Below are 22,450 nucleotides of genomic sequence, written 5' to 3'. Positions count from 1 at the left end.
CAGTATATTTACATTACTTCACATTAGATTTTTAGCCAGAAAATGGACGCCAGTAACCAATGACACGCGATCCTCTCTCGCTCGGTCCACGTGTAAACGTCTCTGTAAACCTAAGCGCGTGTACAGGATCTAATCTCGCCCATGGACCGAGTTCTGTAACACGCGCCTGCACGGGGCTCGCTAGGGGGCAGTAGACACCGCAGACACGCGGACCCGTATCGTCGTTGCTGGTAATCTGGTAGGCTACAGATCCTCGACCTATATCGAGATATCTGCTTAATGCATGATCCATATGAATTAAGTGTAATTGCATATTACCAAAGTGCGTGCAGTTTCCTCTGCCCGACGCCCAAAAGAAAGCAGGCGTGATGGGGAAACACCGTTTGGATGTTAATTGGCCATAAGCAGCCCAGTAGGCTGGAACATTAACCCATGCACTGAATTAGTTTAAAACGCTTAATTGGCGCAGCTACGATGTGAAGGTGGCTGTCGTTTTTATGGTCTACCGACATATATGAGAAACGAACCAATGCTACAAGCCGTTAGTTGTCGTTGGCCTTTTTCACAACCAGAAGTCAGTTTCCAATAGCCGAACAAAGTGCAGCCGGAGTGAGGCCGGTAGCGGGGCGAGCGCGAGCGACCTGAGCGCCGTTCTATTGTTATAAACCGTCCGTGCCACGGACACGCGCTTAAACCAATCTAAGTCATTATTATTCACGACTGCTCAAAAAACATCTTCATGTGAGCAGAACACATGAACGGAGAGGAGAGACAACGGAGAGGAGTGAAACCAAAGATATGTAGGTGTTTTGGTGACATCACCAGCGCTCCGGTTCATCCGTGACACCCCGTGTCTGGGCGGCTGATGTCCGGCGATGTCGGAGCGGTACGGTACTGGCTGTTCCTGACGCCGCTGCTCCGTCCGGACGTGCTGCCTGCAGCTGCTGCGGCGGAGACTACCCGCATCTTCGCGTTGCATCCCGTGCGCTGAGGGGCGCGTTTGTGTGGTTTTTTTTTTTTTTTTTTTTTTTTTTTTTTTTTTTTTTTTTTTTTTTTTGCGACGCCCGGAGCGAAGGAGGCAGGAACGGAAACAATAGAGCAGAGAGGACAGCGAGTGTTGCGCAGACCCGGTACACAGCACAGGGATGCGGGGCTTTTAACGCGCCACACAGCACCGCAACATTCGCTGGATTTACTTTAGCGCACGGTACGTTTGATCGCTGCCATCTCCGGGGAGGAAAGATGAGTTGTGCCGAGGCGGCCGAGGAGGGACCCAACGACTCGGATACGGACCCGTTTTACAAAGCAGGTAGGATGAACCGATGTCCGACAACGCGTGATTTGTTGCGATCAGTTTGGTTTTTGACGCGGTAATAATGATGTCGATCGGAACAGAAACACAAACGCGTGGCACGATCGCAGCGCAGTGGTGCAAGCGCACAGAACGCGTGGCAAACTAGTTAAATCAATTAATCAATCAATTAAATACATATATAAATAATCAATACATAAACAACCTTAGAGGTTTGTGAATTGAGGTGATTCAACGGTTTGTTTGGAGTACCCTGTCTTTGAGACCCGTCTTTGTTTGACAGCTAGAGTTTTTTTCTGTCTACCGATGTGGTCTGACTTTCACCCGGGACCCAGAACACGGACAGTATCCATTGTAGCATTTTAAAATTTAAACCGTTTCACATAAATGCACTCTGAAAACGAGCCGTCGTTTCGCCGCTAGCCGGTTCTTCCCGTCTATAATAACTTGCTCCGGATTTGTTAATTCGGTATTTAAGGCGTAGATGTCTAAAACTAGTTTTGCTTCAGGGAGCTGAGAATAGAAACTACTTAAACATTGCAGGCTAGTAGGGGCGGATGATTTCCCCTGCTTAACTGGGAGAACTGGGAGGTGTGTGCATATGTTTTGTTAGAATCTTTGACCTGAAGGGTCTTGCGTCGCATGTGTCAAATCTAATGTTAAAACACTTCTACAACTACACCGCCATCACGACCTGGCTAAATAGGACTGATTACTGCCTAGTCACTAAACTAATCCAAAACTATGGACATTCATCTAAAAAATAAAAATAAAAAAAATAATCCAATCAAATCAATCTTGGGATAGAGGGCAGTCCGTATGTGGTTTCTTTATAGGTTGAACGTGAAGACAGCGAGCTGTGCTTTGCTCATGCTGCTAACAGCTGCACACAGACTCCTGCTCCTGCAGGCCGAGTGACATCTAAGCATCAACTGATGCTTTAGGAGTCGGCTACCAACTGTAGCACTGCGTCTCCACAGGCCTTCACACACTCTACATCTGAGACCACCAAAGAAACCAATCTTCATCTTAAACGCTTACGGTGGCATATAAGTGTCACCTACTTTGCTGAGTGGCATGACCTAAATGAATTAGGGACTTATGGGTGGTTTTTAGTTTAAGGTCACTTTCCCTCCCTTTTCGTGTGGCACCTTAATGCCTCTATGAGCCATCTGAGAGCTGAGTCAGTGATGATGGTGGTGGAGGAAGGCACTTATCCGTGGAACGGACCGAAAGGCGCGTCGTGGTGCGGATGACTTCACGGCACGTTCCACAGCTACAACAGACAGTCTGGACCTAGCTCGAGACAAAGGTCTTGAGTTAGAGTCCAGAATGTCGTAGCCCACGCTGGCCGTAGGGGTTCCCGAAGCTGCAGAGTGGATTCTTGATTGGTTCAATCTGGAAACGGAGGCCGGGCTGTAAAGACCACAGCCCTGCACATGGGAGAGATCTAAGATGGCTTGCAGATGGTGCGGAGGTCTGAGAGCGTTATCTGTGACGGGAGAGTGTCTTTGCTGTGGTTCCTTCAGTGAATATAAGGACAACTGCGCCTACCAGTGCAGGGACATGTCATCAGAGGGAAGTACTGAGGCATCACGACGGCCTCTGTCCCAGGGGAAGCCGAAAGCCGTGGAGAGCGATCGAGAGCCGGAGAGAGCTGGGCCGACAGAGGGAGACGGACGGATAGAGAGAGAGGGAAGGATGGACAGTTGCACTAAGGAGAGAGGGAGAGAAAGACACAAAGAAAGAGATTTAGAGTCCGAGTCCAGTGGACGGTGAGCGAAAGGACCCATAAAGGACAGGCCCTTCTCTGCTGTTTCGGCTGCACTGGGAGCCAAGCACGCAGTAATCCACTCACAGATGGCTGAGTGAGAGCTGAGCTGAAGTGTCTTTATGTTCCTCCGCCTGACAGCGGGGACCCTCGTCTGCACAAGCTCTGCTTACAGCCAGATTCAGCTCCACTCCGCCACACGTTAGGAAGCTTTAACCCAGCAGCGGCTTTGAGCATGAGGTTAACGTCCTCGCCCTCTTACTGGCCCGTCATCTGAAACAAGTGATTTGGCGTCTCCCTCCACCTGGTCAGGAGCGGCTCTGTGCGCTGCAGGAGGAGAGGTCGTGTGCCCCCACTCCCCGGTCGTGGGTTGTGAACCAGGTGTGCCGCTCGGTGCAGTCCAACCCTCTGATCGATACCGGCACGGCTCGGGCCATCGCCTCCCCGCGGGGCCGAGCCCTGCCTCCAGACTCTCCTCTGAAACCGACGCCACTCTCAGCAACGAAGGTTTGCTTCATCGATTACCTAAGCGCTCAGTGAGCCGGGATCAGGGCCAGGGCATCGGAAGCCATGGATGATGTCATTCTGGAAAGCAGGCCAGAAGATGCAGGTAGTGATGCGATGGGGCGAATCTGAATCACTCGATGGTGAATAACGGTAAGCTGATTAGGAATTTAAGATGGCAGACCTTAAGTAATTGGATGCCGACTCGCTTTTTATCGTTCTATCTCTGTCCTCGGACACTCGGAAACAGTTACCATGAGCTTAACATGCAGAATGTCAGCAGTTTTGCGTGTGTCAGTGAGGCGATTAGCTTATCTGATATATATATATATATATATATATATATATATATATATATATATATATATATATATATATATATATATATATATATATATATATATATCAGTTAATGGAGTCAAAGTTCCTTCATTTATTTACTGAAACCAGTATATATTATTTACCCCAGGGCAGCAGGGTAGCCCCAGTCAGGGGCAGGTATGTGTGCGAGGTCAGAAGTGGGGAATGGCAGTTTTCCAAGCGATTGCACCATGTACAAATGGTGGCTACATAGTCCCCAAACAGAGCGTGATTGTTCTTGTCTCATGTGCCATTTCATAGAGTCTGTGCAAAGATCCTGTATGTTTTCATTACCCAGTTTATCCAGGGGCAGACAGGAACTGGGAACTCTGCTCTGCCTAAGCCAGTTATAGCAAGCTAACGCAATTCACATCCAGCTTATCCCACACAGAGCCAAAATTTTTCGCAGGAATTCAAAGCAATATACAAGGTTCCGTCCGAGCAAGGATCTGTCATCTCCGTGTTATCCGGAGGCTACGTAAACATAGACTGGCATTCTGTCCCTTATTTGTCTTGCTTGCTCTGTTACGGCAGGAATAGTGAATGTTATTATCGGCCCAGTCTGTGCAGGCGCCGTGGACCATACAGTGGGCGGTTAGTCACCAGACCTCCATGTGCGAGGCTTAACGTGTGGAAAGCAGTTACACGCAGAAAGACCTTTAACCTGACCCTTAACCTGACCCTTAACACCCTAAACCTTAGCATGTGGAAAGTCCCTGGCTGCATGGAAATGGTGAAATGTAATTATAACACTCAAATATTACTAAGTGAAGTTAAATTATTTCATTTCTCAGTAAAACATACAGTACATTATTACATCTTATATGAGCAAACATGCGATATATGGACCGTTCGGTACCTCCGAATTAGTTATTCCTCTGCAGTTTTAAACAGACCTTACCATGCTGCTGTCATTCAGAGCAGACTGGTTTTATTCCCAGCCTGTGTGTGTGTGTGCGTGCGAGTGTGTGTGTGTGTGTGTGTGTGTGCGCAGGCTCTCTCCTGCACTCCCCACTTCATGGCGTCTCTCTGTGCCCGCCACACAATACCAACATGACGAGAACAATAGGGAGAAACAGGCCTTATCTGGGGCAGTGAACACACCCATAGTTTGGCCTCACTGTCTGTATGTGTGTGTGTGTGTGTGTGTGTGTGGGGCCTTATTTGTTTGTGGCTGACTGTGTGTCTCTTTTCTCTTTGTGTCTGTTGTTCTGTGTTTTTGTCTGCTCTCTCTCTCTCTCTCTCTCTCTCTCTCTCTCTCTCTGTCCTCTCTCTCTCTCTCCCTCTCTCTCTCTCCCTCTCCCCCTCTCTCTCTCTCTCTCTCTCCCTCTCTTTTCTCCCTCTCTCTCTCTCTCTCTCTCTCCCTCTCCCTCCCTCTCTCTCTCTCTCTCCCCCTCTCTCTCTCTCCCTCCCTCTCTCTCTCTCTGTTTCTGATTTGCTCCTTTCCCCTCTTATTCAACTTCGCTCACACACACACACACACACACACACACACACACACACACACACACACACACACACACACACACTGCTTTAGAGAGGCAGATGGCTAATTGGCCAGCGTAAACCACATGGGTAATACAGAGAGCGAGAGGAGATTTGACTGGATTATTGAGTCATGATTTGATGTCACGGGAGGCAGCAGCAGAAGGAGAGAGGTGCCCGCCCTGTCTGTGTTCACCATGACGAAACATGTGGGTTAGTGCAGGGAGAGCGTTAGCGCTGCCGGCTAATGGAGTCCGATCTTATTAGCTGATGGTCTGAATGAGGCTTTTAAATGGATTGGGGGAGAGACGCCCCAGGGGCCTCTGGGTAATGGCGTCTGCACCTCCACTGATAAAGCAGCTGTAGCACTTTAAATCGTAGCTGTAAGCTCTCTCCGCGTTTGGAATGTGGAGGAATTGCTTGGTAATTCCCAGCTCCGTTTAGTTCGCTGTAAACACGTAGTTGCTAAAGAATGATATTTGTTGTTGGCGCCTGCGCTTACACTATGGCTGAACGATACGGGGAGAGGTCAAAGGGCAATACTTTTTTTTGTTTGTTTTTCTGATCAATTTTGCAATATTTCAGGAGACAAGTAACGTATGTAGACTAGGTTAATGTAGACTAGACTAATGTAGACTGGGTTAATTTTCATTCAAGCAATGGACATGCTGCTTTTAGAGTGGGATTGTGACGTTATGTTTGAATACTGTCAGTGCCATGATTCATCACGACACCATCTCGTGGAACATTTGAGATTTGTCCGAATGCTGACAGCACACAATTTTAAAAAAAATCCGATTGGACAAAGAGCTCATTTGCATATTTATTCTTCTGTGATATCAGTGATACAGATGGTAGCGTGTGTGGTAATGCTGAACATATGATAAATCCTGTAGTCCAACTTCACTTGATGTCATAGTTCTGTGAAACTTGCTGTCATACAACTATGATTTAAAAAAGCATTTTGGGAAAGGCATTTCTAGATCTACTAATCTTAGAAGGATTCTGAGATTATAGTATAACGATGTGGATGTGTTTACCTGCAATAGCCATTTATATTTGATTACACACTCGATTGGGTGAACAGATGAACAATTTTAAAATTCTCTTGAGGCACAATTTCTACATCACAAGTAAAAGTAATAATGGAATACACCAACACTACACCTTAAAACCAGAGTTCAGTGGACTTGAACTGGTTTCCGGATATTTTTTGGATTTGGACTTTCCTCCTATAGACATCCTCCGGGAATAATTCCAACATCACAAAATGCTTTTAGCAGCTTTGTACCACCAGTGCAGTAGGACTATCAATTCTAATTAATGTTAAGAAGAGAATTAAAGAAGAGAATAGCAGTAAATCTTTCTACTGTGCATGGACGTGGTCGTTTTACGGCTCTGCGCTCGACCGGTGGGCTGTGACGCGCTCCTGGTTGTGGTTGCTTTGCCCTGCAGAACTGGAGTGGAGCTGGAATGCTGAGGCATCATGCATCCCCGCTGTGCCCAGCAAAAACGGCAATGGGATGTCCTGCAGGTTTTCCTGAACTCCCTCACAGTGACCCAGGTTTTGTAGCTCCGCCCACTCTGGTGCACATGCTTAGCTGTAGTCGCTGAGCGATCGATCGATTGCAATCCTCAGGAGGCATCCCACGGTTACATGTGATTCCGTTATACTGGAATTCTGTAAAAGCTCCAGCAGTTACCTGTGCTATCCATAGTATGTGGTCATGTGTCAAAATATTGTACTGAACACTGACATGTAAAGCCATCTATCGATTACCGATTGATTTCTGCTGTGTTTTGCAAGCCACAAGACAAAAGATCAAAGGATATCCAACAGAGACTAAGATCTATTCTCCGTACTTACATTTGGGTGCCTTACAATATTGATTAGTTCACATTGAAGGACTACTTACTTTTAAAATAATTAGTACTTTCATGTTTAAATTAGTCAGTACTCTGCCGAATTCCTGTCTGTAAGCACGACGATATTGTGAGAGCAGGCTGTAGCTTTGTGTACCCCTGGCTATAATGGGATGTGAGTCTCATTGTGGGGTGAGTGTATCGTCTCATAATTTAATTATTTCTCTGCTAAACTGGATAAGGTCTGGCAGCACGCTTAAGAGGCTGCTGTATGATCGCTGTATTTTAGCAAGGGTGGGAAATAGCTTCACGCTAAGAGCTATTGATTTTCTATGCTTGTATACCCATACCAGTGTTTGTGTGTGTGTGTATGTGTGTGTGTGTGTGTGTGTGTGTGTGTGAGAGAGAGAGAGAGAGAGAGAGATTGTGTGTGAGGATGACAGGATTGCTTCACAGATGAAGACTGTGTAGACCAGCCAGACTGGAAAAGACTGGCACCAAGCCAGTGGGGCATTGTACAGACTACACAAATACAGCCCAGTCTGCAAGGAACTGGACAGTTAGGGTTTCTGAGATTCTTCTCTCTTTTTACCCAATCCCTATCTGAAATAAACCAATGACTGGTGCAGAAGATCAGGTTTTTATATCTTTACTGGCCAAACCATGTTGGAATGACCAAACAAACCCCACAAACATCACTGTCCAGTTACTCTCAGACCTTGCTGGGCACCTTGGTTACAGTTATCTGTTTAGATTTACAGCTTGCCGTTTTGTTTTTTTGCAAGCCCTCTTAAACCTTTGGACATGTAAACAAATTACCAGGTTATTAATTAGCAGACTGAATGCTTGTAGTGTGGGAATTTGGCAAATGTAGAAAGTGCTGGCAGTAGCCAATAAGGTTCCTAAGATCACCCTGGGTTCCTGTGTCCCCTACTCCTGAGTGTACCCCATGGCTGCGAAGTGCAGGGTTTGCCATGGTAGCTTCTACAAATGCAAACCAGAGATTCTCCCAAAGTGAGCATCCTTCATCCTCGGAGTGAGGAATAACCCGGATCAAAGCACGACATGAAAAGAGGTTTTGAAATAGTTCTTCTGGAAAACATAGGACTCACCTCCTGGTTCACATCCAGAAGCTGGGGGAATTGAGCCAACCTTGCCTAGCCAGGGAGCACTCACACTGGGCGCGTCACAGCGCTGGCAGCCCCAAGGACACATGGGTGTAACCAGAGAAGATTCATGCATATTTAATCAGCTGCTTCCTGAGTCAGGTCCCGTGTCTTGCTGTCCCGCCACCGTCGAGGGCGTTGGAGAGGGAAGCAGGCAGACAGACAGGAAGAACCAGCCCATCCTATCATATCTTAAGATTTGATCTTTTGTTCATGATGATTGGCCTTAAGAATGAGGAGTAGATCTTTCAGTGGAGAGGATGAGGGTTGGGAATAAATGTTTTCTTCTTCACCTCCTCCATTATGGCTTTATACCCATTTGCTACTTGCCATACACTCTGAATTCAGTTATCTGAATGTATAGGAGTCCAGGATTCTGTGTATACTGTCAGTGTTCATTAGGAACCTAATGTGGACCAAAGGACAGGAGATAGCTGGTCACTTTTAAACACATTTCATCAGTGTTTATGCACAGAAATATTATCCAGACATCACCTGCCTTTAAAAATAAAGAGAAAATCAAAAAGAGGGCACCATCATTCCATGAACTACTAAGTTTGTTAAAAAAGGGTTTGGCAGTATTACAGATCAGCTGGTGACAGAGGGAATATGAGAATGAGCTCAATTTGTTGAGAATCTTAGCTGGAACGTCACGATTTGTGGTCCACTGACTCTGAAGCAGCACTGACCACCAATACTGATCAGCGTTCTGTACACAGTTTGATTTGTAAAAGTGGCATCTGAAAGTGAAGCACTCCAGATTAAACACTGCTGTTTCAGCACTCTCACCGTACAAGGTTCAACACACACACACACACACAGTGGGCTTGAATTAACATTCAAAGAGACTGAAAACCATGCGCTAAGCGGAACAAAGAGCTCAACTGCACTATTGAAACAAAGCTGCTTCGCTAATGTTTTTGTTTTTTTTGGGGGGGGGGCAGAGAGAGGGAGAGAGAGAGGAAGGATGTAATGAGCCATGGCGATTGCTGTGTGTGTGTGAGTGTGTGTGTGAGTGTGTGTGTGTGAGTGTGTGTGTGTGTGTGTGTGTGTGTGTGTGTGTGTGAGAGTGTGTGTGTGTGTGTGTGTGTGTGTGTGTGTGTGTGTGTGTGTGTGTGTGTGTGTGTGTGTGTGTGTGTTCCAGTGTCTTTGACTGAATCCACAGGCCAGCAGTCCTGCTCTTCTCCTTTAAACCTTCCCCTGAGCAGGTACCTTTTTCTACATGATACCTTAGGTTCTTCCTCCCAGTTATTACAACTCAGTTATGTATCTCTGTTGCTGAGAGTTTGAGTAATTTCCGTGTTATGCTGTCAAAATTCCAGTTTAATAAGAAAAGCAATCAAAGCTCTTGAATCACTAACCTGAGCTGTGTGTTGCTGTACCCGTGCCGCTCTGTGGTCATGGCACGCTCCTCCCTTGGAAAGTGGTGTCACCTCTCCACCGCTCCACGGCAGGACAGCAGAACACACACAGGCTGTCACACCCGCGACAGCCTGGAGCGAACAGAACTGTCTCAGCCATTCATAATGCTTCACCAAAATGTACACAGTAATATTAGACATCTAAAAAAACAAAGATTATTCTAATATATTGTAATTCTATCATATTATGTCATCTCTATGTTTCTAACTCTGCCTCAGTTTCTCAATGCATTGGCCTGCCTGAGTTCTTGGCCATGATGTTTATAGTCTATACTGACTGATGTGTGTATTTCAGGGAACAAACAATGTATGTGTGTGTGTACACATGTGCACTGTGTGTGTGTGTGCTTGTGTGTGTGCGTATGTGTGTGTGTGTGTGTGTGTGCGATGTTACAGGGTCACTGGGCTGTTCTTTCGTTTGCTGGTATTTAGCACTTCAACAGTATGAAGCGTGATTTGCTTTTTATTGAATTAAATAAGCCTGAAGAGGCTGTGGGGACCGACCTCATCTGTAGTTAAGCTCTGGTGCATCTGTGCTTGTGTAGTTCTCTCCTTATTATTCCTAAGGGGCACTGAGCATGTACATGTGTGTGTGTGTGGGTGTGTCTGTGTGTCTGTGTGTGTGTGTGTGTGGGTGTGTGTGTGTGTGTGTGTGTGTCTGTGTGTATGTGGGTGTTGTGTTTTATGAGCATGTACTTTGCACACATATTCCTCTGACAGTCCTTCCCAGCACGTGAAACATGTACCCAGGAAAGACCCGCCCGCGGGCAAACCCTGTGTGCCCTGGGGTACAGCGGCTGGAATCCCTCACACAGGCTCAGCTGCATCAGTGCGTCCCCTCGCGCCGGTGCTGCCAGATAAACAAACCATGCAGACTGGATTGATGTTTGAAAAGAGCCGCAACTGTGCTGTACAGCTCACGGGTGTCCTGGCTTAGACGTCCACCACCTTTTCTGTACGATGGGTATTTTTATACACAAACAAATAAATAATAACCCTGCTCTGAAATGCAGCTGATTGTGGAGATGTGCGCTGTAAAAAACATGGAGTGTAGGGGGTTTACATCCGCCGCCTGTCACAAGAGCATGTAAGGAGAGAGAGAGAGAGAGAGAGAGAGAGAGAGAGCGGAAGAGGGAAAGAAAGCACTATGGCTATAACAAGAGAAAGCGGGAAGGAGAGAGCGAGCTGTGAGGAAGGTCAGCGTGGTGAGGGTGGGACGCCAAGCTTTGCAAAGCGTGTTGAAGGAACCAGCCTGTTTGCTGCAGCGGCGGGGGAACCTTACAGGGCTGAGCAGCTGGAGCACGCGCCATTTATCATCGCCAGACCTGCGAAACTGAAGGTACAAATGAGGGCAAAAAACTGAGTTAGGAATAATGCACCTCCACCTCAGCGTACTGGGCCCTTTGTGTGACACCAGCGTTCAACATTACTCACACCTTTCTGGTCTCTAAACCGACATTATCAGTATGTGCATTTCATATTAGACTGGAAAAAAATATTAAAGACTACCAAGACAGACACTTTGACAGTCCTGAAGCTGAATGTTGCAGAACACACCTAACCTATTAGTCCAAACCTCTTAGATGTTAATAAAACCTACAAAGGTTTTGTTATTTTAACTGAAAGGAAACAGACATTTTAAAACAAAGCAAGGTGTTTTATACATTTGATGGGCTGTAAATATCTGAGACAGTGAGAGAGTTTTTAATGATAATAATAATAATAATCATTTTAATTTCTATAGCGCCTTTCACAGACTCTAATGATGTCATCCTCCTCACATCACATCTGAGCAGAGTTACGCATGTTCAGTACAGAGGGGTCACACTTTATAAAGACACTGCAGAGACTTGTACACTGGACCTGTAAGAGCCATATCATACTAGGAACATCTGGAAAAGCCATCCAGTTCGAGCCCTACTCACTGAGTTCATCAAAGAGGGCTTTCGGTTGGCTGGGTAGGAAAATATGTCCTGCAGATCATAGCATGGAACCGGTTTCCTACCAGATAATGAGTGTGTGTGAAGTCAGGTGAGCGGACTGTTCCGGAGGCTTGTTCAGAGGCCCTGTTTCCAGCGCCTGGCTGATGCGTCTCGTTCATCTGACTGCGATAAGGGCCCCTGCAGGGCCCCCGGGTGCCTGTCTGTGGCTGGCTGACCTGAGGTCAGTTTCGCGTCCAGTCTCACAAGGGCCGGGGACTGCCTCATACGGACCCACTTTCACGCTAATGTCAAACACGTGACAGGACCGTTCGCATGTGTTGGGCATGTCGCCACGGAGATCGAGGCAGCTGGGAGGGGGAGACCAGCTGCTGGGTTAATGAAGGGGGGGGGGAGCTTGTGATGGATGGTTTAGCGTAATCAGTGGAGTTAACAGAAGCATTGGAAAGGTTTGAAAAGGTTTGTGCTGCTTCCCAGTCTCAGACTGTGTGCTTGTGCAGATCAGAGTCCTGGTGCACACGGAGTCACAGCTGGTGCGGTTCGGCCAGAAATGTACTCGGTGAAGCTTCTGCGTGCTCACCAGGTCTGGCAGCTCAGCGTCGGCGGCACCGATACGTGTTGCTCCCAGACAAGCGGAGCATGTCCATGACACGGCCGACTTGGCAGAATTGAGCAGGGCTTTGCACTCTCTACACACTTTGCTCACACACACCTGGCCCCTCCCCTGCCAAAGTTCTGCATCGTACTGATGTTACATTTCTGTGTAAAATTTCTGATGTTATCTCAAGGGCTGGGTTAGTTTTCTTGTACGTCCCAGGGCGAAATGTTGAACAGTTTTAGGTACTGAATTTTATTGTCTGAGACACATGACGATGTGCACTGTGACTGATGCATGAAAACACACTCACACACACAGACAATGTACATACACACAGACACCCATGTGAGCACACAGACACACACAGACACAAATACACACAGACACACAAAAATGCATTTTGTTTTTGCTCTGCCTGGAATCTCGAGAGGAAAAGCGTTCTCACGGGTTTGGGGTAGCGGCCGAGGTTTGTCTGGTTTAAAGAGAGTGCAGGGATTCAGCAGTCAGCCGAGCAGACCTGGCGTGTGTGTGTGTGTGTGTGTGTGTGTGTGTGTGTGTGCGTGTGTGTGAGTGTGTGTGTGTATGAGTGTGCACTCTGAATATTTGGAAAGACCTAAAAAACGCTGACATGAAACTCTCCACTAGGCCTTATGGGGTTGGTGGAGAAAGCAATCCTATTGGCCAGACCACACGTGGATTCCCGCCAGTCCTGCGCTTAGGCTAGAGCTTCCCGCATCCCACCGCGTCCCAGTGCTCTGCTCAGCCATCACGTTGCCAACCGCACAGCCAATTGAATTTTTCCTTTTCCATAATTGGAAGGAAACAAAGGCTTTCAGAATTCCATTGGTTCCAGTGAGCTGGTCTGCACCCGGATTGGTTCTGCCCGTTTTGATGGGCCGTGCCAGTTGCCACACCGGGCGCTGGCTCATTTTCTTATTTGCCTTCTGCAAGGCTGAGCGTGGTGCTCAGTCGTGGTGGGTCCAGGCCCAGAGAAATGCCAAGCCTAAACTCCGTGCCGTCCAACCTTGACAACCACTGGGCCTCTGCAGAATTAAACGTACGAAGGAGTTTGTTAATTCCAGGGAGGTGAGGTGAGTTTTGGGAACAGTGGCACTGGTGAAAAATGGGGGCCTTTATTAAGTTTATTCAGTCCAGACTATCGACAACACTGACCGTCAACATAACTAGACAATACGTTTTATTGATCGGCTTAAACACCACCACAGTGAGCAGCTTGTCTTTAGGCTGGATATGGAATTGAAGCTGACTGCGCAATTTAGGTAACATTTTCAATCTGAAATTGATTTGTCATGGGAGGTGATGACGATGGTGGTCATTTCTCAGGCACCCTGGGCCTGCGTGACTGCTTCCTTGGGCCACGTCTGCAACCTCGTCGTCCACAGCACAAACTTAAACGCCCTTTCATGCCATGGGGTGAAGCTTTGTGCAGTAAGATCCAAGCGCTCTGCGTTGGGGAAAGCAACTCTTGGATCAGTGGAAATGTTGGAGCAGCTTGTGGAGCAGGGATACGGTTTAAAGACCGCGTAAGCCACACAGCGGCCTCGTGATCTGCTCTTCCACAACTACAGCTCAAAAAGAAAGAGTTTTGTCTTCTTTCAACAAAACCAACACCTATATTTAATTTATTTTATATAGCTGATTTTTCTAAATGTATTCATAATGGTTAACATAATTATCAGAAAGAGATCCCTTAAGGAACTGCTACTTTATAACTGTATAGGCCTCAGTAAGAATGTTTATTTGAGTCCTGTACAAGAGTCCTGCTCCTGTCCTGATGTTGTGTCTGCCTTCATCGGTCTATTTCATGACCTGGGTTTGCCCTATTTAATATACACTAACAGTCTAAATGCACTTACAAATACATTTATGAATACAGCATCAAGTGATATATGGGTTTATAGGAACATAAAAAACACCTCCTCCTTTTGGAAACAAGCCCTTCACACAGGAGACACAACTGTGCAGACAAGAAGACAAGGTAGCATTAGTCACCTAACATCTTAGTCCATAGAACTGACTGAACACTCTTTAGCACAGCATGTAGGAGAACTTGAACACCTCACGGGCGACTCAGTAGAGATGGACAGGGAGCGAGAGTGCTTAGGGTCACAAACACTGTTTCAGCAGCTTTCCAAGCTCTGGTTAGCTCCGCAGAAGCCAATTACCTTGGTTCACTTTTAATGGCTTTTCCTTAAGGGCCAACACTCAGCTGGATTTATCACTCCCCTACGACTCCTTTCCCTCTGTTGCATGTTACACGTGTTTCTAAAAAAGAGCCAAATGACGTGCTAACTGTCGGCACCAGATGTGTGTCTCTATTTTTGGAAAGGTGGTGAACAACAGTGGATTCTGCACGAATGACCCATCAGGACCGAGCTCTCTCCCGTAGATCCGCTGGACGGCACTATGGAGTTTGAGCACAGCAGTGAGTGGAGAAGTGAATAGTAACCGCATTTGGTGACATTTCAGGGGTTTCTAACACAGCTTCTCTAATACAGTTACTGCTGTGCGGATTGTCTGACCTTTCATAGTGTTTTATTTGTTCTGATTTTCTTACGTGTGAACTTGTGACTGAGCGGTTGTTCATGAACTAACCACCTTCATTCATTCAGTTAGCGCAGAGCTGATGTCCCCCTCTACGATGGGTCCTGCCCACTCTGTATTTTAAACTGGTCAGTCGGACGGCCCCCTCAGCCCAGTGAAAGGAAAACCTCAGACAAAGGCAGCTAGCCAGGGCTTTTGTTTCCAGTCATCTGTTCCGGACCTCTCACCCAGCCCCCCAAACACAGCCCGCGCTCGTTATTGTCCCGTAGACCGTCTGCTTAGCGCCTTGCGGGCTGACTGCTCTTTGTCCTCCCTGGTGTGTGTACCAGGACAGCCCGGCAGGCCCCCGCTGAGTCAGACTTCAGCAGTGCTTTGTGACATCATCGCCTGGCGCGGGGCCTTGGTGAAGGGGCTGGGGGGGTTAATGGGATTACTTCTGTTGGCCTGCGAAAGGAGCCAGATATCGACACACACTTAGCAACGAGATTTGGCGTCCTCGGGGAGAGGGCGGTTTTATTGGATCTGCGCGTTTGGAGATAATTCCTCGCTGCCTGCTTGAGAAGTGAACCGCATGTGGTGCACAGCGTTGGGCCCTGCTCGGAGTTGGAGACGACTGAGTCATCTGGTTTTAAACGGACGACTCTCGTCTGGTGTGATTTATGTGCTCCGCTCACATCAGCTGTGCGTCGTTTGGTGTAACTACAGGTTCGTTATTACGGGTACGGAAGACATGGATTACATTTCTTACGTTTCTCTTTTAGAACAATCATCCAGCAATGCTTGCTATGTGAACTCTGGGAGCAAAAATAGCTCCCGTTTCTGCAATCACTGAGCCCCTACATCTCCTGTTTTACTGTGCGGCATTGTGATTACACTCTATATATAGGCATAATTACTGAGCTATGATCTGTGCCTGCAGACGTCGAGTGGGCCAATGTTGTTTTGGACCACGGTCAAGACTGGCTACCAGTGTCTGAAGAGACAAGCAGATTCATAGTAAAAGCTGTGAAAAAAAAAGAAAAGTAACTGCTAAGAATGAGGAGGGCGAAACAAGCCTGTGTCCAGCGTGTTTGTCGAGCGGAGAACCCGTCACATATGTTGCACGCGATGTACAGGCGTGATGTGCTGGACATTCCCGAGAGGATGCAGGTCTGCTCTCAGCAGGGTGGGGGCTCGCTCGTTTCTCCGCACGCCTGGAGGACCCGATGATACCCTTTATTTCTTCCGAGTGGCTCTGATGAGGAAATGAGCCTGCTTGGCAGAGGCAGGCTGACGCAGGGGGCCCCAGGGGCCACGGGAGCCGGAGAACAACTGGGTGACATCTTGATGCAGCCAAGAGGGCGAGCGAGCGTGATTAGAGGGAGAGAGAGAGAGAGAGAGAGAGAGAGAGAGAGAGAAGCAGTGCAGAAAAGAGCGTGGAGGATGTAAGGTTATTGCTTGCTTTCTTGAATGTTCTGACAGAATGACTGAATTCTCATTTGCGCTCTGCTGTCGGAGGCTCGGCCCTGGGCGGGGCCGAGGTGTAGGTGCGCTTTCCGCCCCGGAACAGAGCCTCTGCTTGTTCCGTAAGGCAGGAAGTGGACAGGCGGCTTGCGCTGCCTCCTCTCACAGGAAAGAGGGGATCTTCAACGCTTAGACGCAATTGGCCAAAAACGAGGAAGAGGAGCTGGATGGCTCTCGTTACGGGCCAGTGTAGCCGTAATCGGATCTTAAGCAGCTGATTAATGTACTGATATGTAGATGCTCGTAATAATAGACCCTTGAAGACATTTATAGGTGCATTTCCACAAAGTTTCATTCATGCACTTGCACATCATGTTAGAAAGAAGTTGTCAGAGGCAGAGGGGAGGTTAATTCAACACAGAAATCTGAATATCCCCCCAAAGGGTCTGGATTACTAATGGAGGGCGAGTGTGATCTCTTGGCATCTAAATTACTGTTAGGACTGAGACTCACAGAGCTGATTCTGGATCAGTTTGTGGATGGTTTCGCCTGCTTTTTTTGCTCTCCTCACGGTGGCTGTGTTGTGAATCACTACAGTAAGAACACAGAGACCATCATTCTCTTTGCATCTCCTCAGACTCACATTCTTAGTCTGACCAAACCAATGTTCACCATCAGTGTGATTTCCTGGTGTCATGGGAGTTTTGGCTCTGAAGTCTGAAGTCTCATTCTGTTCAACTAGCAGTAGTGTGTTCTGCAGCTCTGAGGGTGAAAAGCTCCTTTGATGGTTACACAGGTAGAAGGTACAAAATACTCTTTCAGTGAAATACTGCATTCACATTGGGATATAGATATATAGATATAGATAGATAAAGATATAAATATAGAAATATATATATATATATATATATATATATATATATATAGAGAGAGAGAGAGAGAGAGAGAGAGAGAGAGAGAGAGAGAGAGATAGATGGATATATATAGATTTAGATATAGATACACACACACACACACACACACACACACACACACAAAGCCTTCTAATCCTGAACATTTACACTCCACTTCTTACTTGAAAGGAATACATGTATATCACATTTAACCAAACATCCTACTGGTCAAACAAAACATTTTCCAGAGTGCAATTTTTTTGATAAAATACATGTCTTGATATATTTGAATGTAGTTGCTTTTATGTCATTAGTACCGCAGAGTTATCAGGAGTTATGTCAGTGTCTGTTGAGGCTGGCTGCTTCTGGCTGTTAACTCAAAGGGTCTGTTAGTGAGTTATACATATATGTATCGTAACCCCCCCAGCTGGCATCGTAGGGGCCCAGTTTCTTATTTAACCTAGCTAGAGTATTACATACAAAACTTAGCAAAGCAGCTAAAACACATGAAACCATTCCATTAGAAAACACACTTCTAATCTCTGTAGATATTGGTAAATGATGTTAAATGCTTGTTTCTGTTGGTTATACTGAAATGTGACGAATGTTAGTTAGCTACGCTCAAAACTCACATTCATGTAAGTAACTGACACCAGTCGGGGCAAATACGTCCAGTATTTCAACCCACAGTATCTTATATGGGCATAAAAACAGACCCCAGTGAGAGGGATGAGGCATCTTAAGTGGTCTATGGATGTCACATGACTAGCAACTCCTGTTATTGTTCTTACAGTTAGGCTTTTCAAACTTTTTCAGTCTAAATTAGACAGATTGTAGGTAATATAAGATGTGATGCAGTTATCTCACATCATCTCGTGTCATGTGATGCTGGTATAGACCTCAGCCTGACCAGACCCTGAGTGGGTTTCCTTCCTTTTAACACACTTCTGATCGTCCTTGAAAAAGGCTGAGGAACAGTGTTGGCATGTCCACCACAGCCCGTACTTTCAAACACAGTCTAACTTACCGACGCCATTTCAGTCTGAGGTAGCTCGAGCTTCACCACAGAAACGCCTGTATGTCTGCTACTTAACTGTCTTTGACTTCACAGGATCCTGTGATGTTTAGGTGAAAAAACACAAAGGACAAAACGTAGCAGGTTTTCAACATTTTCATTCATTTCATTTCCATAGAGAAAATCCCATTAGAGTTCCTAATATGGGCATGATACCAGCTACTGACTTTAGTGGTCTGTGAGTGTTTGGCCAGTAGCCTAGAACCTGGCTCTGAAGTTGTTCTCCTAGTCTAGGTCTTTGTCCACTGAATGCTGGATCTGTCAACTCAGTCCACACAATGGTTTTAATTTTATTTCATTTAATGTCTAGATTCCTTTGGTTGGCCTGATTAGAACCGTAACGGGGTCGGTCCGGGCGTGGAGGATGTATGGTTGACGCCCCTGACCAAAACGCTGAAATGTCAAGAGTCAGTTATTGGACGCGGACATGGACACGCTGATGCTTACCGAGCTGTGTGGAGCTACAGTGTGGACTGGTTGGTCTGCCATCACCGTCCCACGTATCATAGTTCATCTTTCACACCAGCTACAGGAAAGACTGGAGATGGAAGTGATGTCATATGTAAGGGGACGCTAAGCCCCTCCCCTTCACTCCACTATACCACAGGCCACTCTCATCAGGCAGATGCAGAGTAAAAAAAACCTGACACAAGCTGAGTCTCGCTCTCACTCTCTCTCTCTCTGTTTGTCTCTTTCTTTGTCTCTCTCTCTCTGTCTCTCTTTATCTCTCTCTCTCTCTCTCTCTCTCTCTCTGTTTGTCTCTTTCTTTGTCTCTCTCTGTGTGTCTCTCTCTCTCTGTCTATCTCTCTTTATCTCTCTCTGTTTGTCTCTTTCTTTGTCTCTCTCTGTGTCTCTCTCTTTATCTCTTTCTCTCTCTCTGTCTCTTTCTTTCTCTCTCTCTCTGTTTCTTTCTTTCTCTCTCTCTCTGTCTCTATCTCTCTTTCTCTCTGTCTCTCTCTCTCTCTCTCTCTCCCCCCCTCCTCTCTCCCACAGCCGAGAGCACAGCGTGGGCATTGTGTTCGGGGACCATGTTTCTGTCTGGCTGCCTTTAACTGAGCTCCGTGTAGCAGCTGCGTGGCCAGCTGGGTTCTCCCCTGTCCGTCCTCTCCTGGCCCAGCTTCAGAACATCCGGGCCTTTTAACGCAGGTCTCACCCGGCACAGGACGCGTGCCCCACACTCCTCCACTGGAGTGGACGGTAGCAGCTGAATTCAATACACGTAGAGCTGATTGTAAGTGTATATTTAAAACAACCCTGGCCCAAGAGCTGGCCAGCTCTCTGCTGGGAATTGCAAGCGTGGCTTTCCGTCTCCGTCCCCTCACCAGTTGTTAAGTTTGCCGTGAGCAGAGACTCGAGAGCCCCGGTTGCTTATCTGTTGTGACGGTGAATGACCGCTGAGCAAGGACGCGGGCAGGCAGCTGTGTGACGAGTGTGTCCTGCCGAGCTGAAAAGAGTCAGCACCTGCACTTGCGTGGGTGAGTGTGAGCGACTGGCTGAGTCCTGAATGGATACTTCACCTCCTGCCCCCGTGTCAGACGCACAGACCGGAGTGTCTGCTGCGCAAACACAAAAGCACTCACCAGTCTGTGTAGCGAGATATAAAACAGCCAGACTCAACACTCCTGCACAACCAGATCCCTTAATCTAGTGTGTGTGTGTGCGTGTGTGTGTGCGTGTGTGCGCATGTGTGTGTGTGTGTGCGTGTGTGTGTGCGAGGGTGTGTGTGTGTGTGTGTGCGTGTGTGTGTGTGCGTGTGTGTGTGTGAGGGTGTGTGTGTGTGTGTGTGTGTGTGTGAGGGTGTGCGTGTGTGTGTGTGAGGGAGGGTGTGTGTGTGTGTGGTTGTGAGTTTGATATATTATGAGGTACTTTTAAAAGGTTTTAAAGGTTTAAATGTTTTAAAAGGTTTTAAATGTTCTCTGTCTTAACTGTTGGTTCAGCTGTTTGAAGTTTTTTTCCTGAATGTTTTTAAGTTTGCACACCATAATTCCTGCATGGCTGAAATTCATATTAAACGTACTTTTTTTTTTGGGCAGAGGGATGATACACAACAGCAACATCTAGAGATACACAATGTACCACCACCACACCACCACCACCTACATCACACCACCATCACCACCACACCTCCATTACACCTCCACCACCATCACACCACCACCTCCACCACATCACACCACCACCTCCACCACCACACCTCCATCACATTGCCACCTCCATCATACCTCCACCACACCATCACCACCACCACCTCCACCACACCACCACCTCCACACCTCCACCACATCACACCACCACCTCCATCACTACACCTCCATCACACCTTCACCACATCACACCACCACCTCCATCGCACTACCACCACCTCCATCACACCTTCACCACCACCACCTCCATCATCACCACCTCCATCATGACCCCACAGCAAAACATATGTTTTATTTCTGAGTGTTGAGTGTTCCTGACTGTGTTCACGAGACAAAGATATAAAAATAGAAATATATCCAAATATCTCACCATGTATCTGCTCATTAAAGTTGAATCCCTTACAACCACTTCGGAGTTGTACAGGAATGCGCAGGCCTTCTAATTAGTCTTGCTGAGAAATAGGTGCCTTTGGAGACCGAACACGGGCCTCTGATCCCTCAGCACACAGAAATGACCCTCTAGCGGATACGAACAGGTTCGGAGGGTTGTCGGGACGGCTGTTGCTAGGACGCGTCTCCGGAACCGAAGCCCCCGCCTGCTGTTTCCTGCCAGACGCGGCAACTGAGCGCGACGGGAGAGCCCGGAGCCTGATATCCCTCCACAGTGGAGGAACAAGAATAGCGATGGGGGATGCTGCTGAAGGCGTGTGCTCGGAACACAGCAGAAGGGACAGGTGTTCAGAAACTGAAGAGGCCTTTAGGTTCATGTAGACAAGCTTTCATGAGCAGTACTTCCTTCTTGACTCCAGCCTGCGGGACAGAACTGCAGAGCAAAAGCAGCCACATTAGCGGCAACGTTAGGACGACGAGATCACGTGCTGGGGTTTGTGGAAGACCTGCTCTGGTGAGGCCAAGTTCATGCCGAGATTTAGAGAATGTCGCTACTGAAGAGCCGACTCGTTTATTCCAGTGTCATGTCAGACAGGGTAAGAGGGCCTTTAACCTCCTCTACGGTGGACAGAAAGTGGGAGAGAGAGAGTGGAAGCGAAGGAGGGCATTCGTTAAAGCCCTTTTGGCTCGTTTAGCATGAGTCGGTAGCTGGAGTGTTTTTGCTCAGCGCTGAGTCATTCCGGCCCTCCATTTACCCCTCTCTCAGTGAAACTGTCTCTCCCATGTCCGTACACAAGGGAGCAGGATCAAAGGGATCGGCGCGGACGGAGAGCCGGGTACAGGTGCTCTCAATCCGTCTATTGTGCGAACACTTTCAGCGGTTCTTTCTTTAGTCTGGTTTCTTTAAACCGTGAATCAGCTGGGATATCCAGAGACGGAGCACACACCTGCTCACCATCTTTAACTGCGTCCTGAGTGATCAGGTTGCAGGTGAACAGAAGGCTATCACTTTTATTCTCTGGTGTTTCCTCTCTTTGCTTGATCTCCGCTCAGACTGAAAGGTTTTTTATTACATTTTTATTAGATTTCCTTTTAAGCCCTGTTAATAGAAATCATTGCTGATACTTTTTTCATACATATTGTATCTCAGTGAGCCTCTTATATCAGAAATAGACACGACCCCTCTCTGATAGTTTCTAAACCAGTGATATTTTTATTGCGGGCAGAAAACTCTAGAACGAAAATCTGAAACAATTACATTTTGCGCTGGTCCTCGTCAAAGCACTTTCTGTCATCCCGGGTATTTAGAGGAGCATGCCATATTTTCGGCCTAGCTGGGGATCCGTAGGGTTCCATAATCCGCAGGGGACCATTTCTCATCAGAACAGAGATGTTCCTGCACATCCGGCTGAATTCCAGATGGAGCTGGCGGGACCCAGCAGGAGCAGCGGCTGTAGAACCTGGCAGAACTCGGGGTTGGAGCGATATGAGAAAAACATCAAAGAGCTTTATGTGAGTTG

At 47.2% G+C, this 22,450-nt stretch overlaps 1 protein-coding gene across 2 annotated transcripts in view; it reads left to right on the top strand.

The window, feature by feature from the left end:
* The first annotated feature begins 1,053 nt into the window (after positions 1-1,053).
* Positions 1,054-22,450, top strand: part of kalrna (kalirin RhoGEF kinase a) — a 141,060-nt gene continuing 119,663 nt past the window's right edge. For both annotated transcript variants that reach the window (XM_035536272.1, XM_035536268.1), the window contains exon 1: positions 1,054-1,309. In XM_035536272.1, the coding sequence (XP_035392165.1) occupies positions 1,243-1,309 (67 nt within the window). In that variant the 5' untranslated portion in view covers positions 1,054-1,242. The remainder of the gene's footprint in view (positions 1,310-22,450) is intronic.

The sequence above is a fragment of the Electrophorus electricus genome, chromosome 2 (assembly GCF_013358815.1).
Source record: "Electrophorus electricus isolate fEleEle1 chromosome 2, fEleEle1.pri, whole genome shotgun sequence".
Classification (NCBI taxonomy): domain Eukaryota; kingdom Metazoa; phylum Chordata; class Actinopteri; order Gymnotiformes; family Gymnotidae; genus Electrophorus; species Electrophorus electricus.
This window is presented reverse-complemented; position numbering and strand designations above follow the sequence as displayed.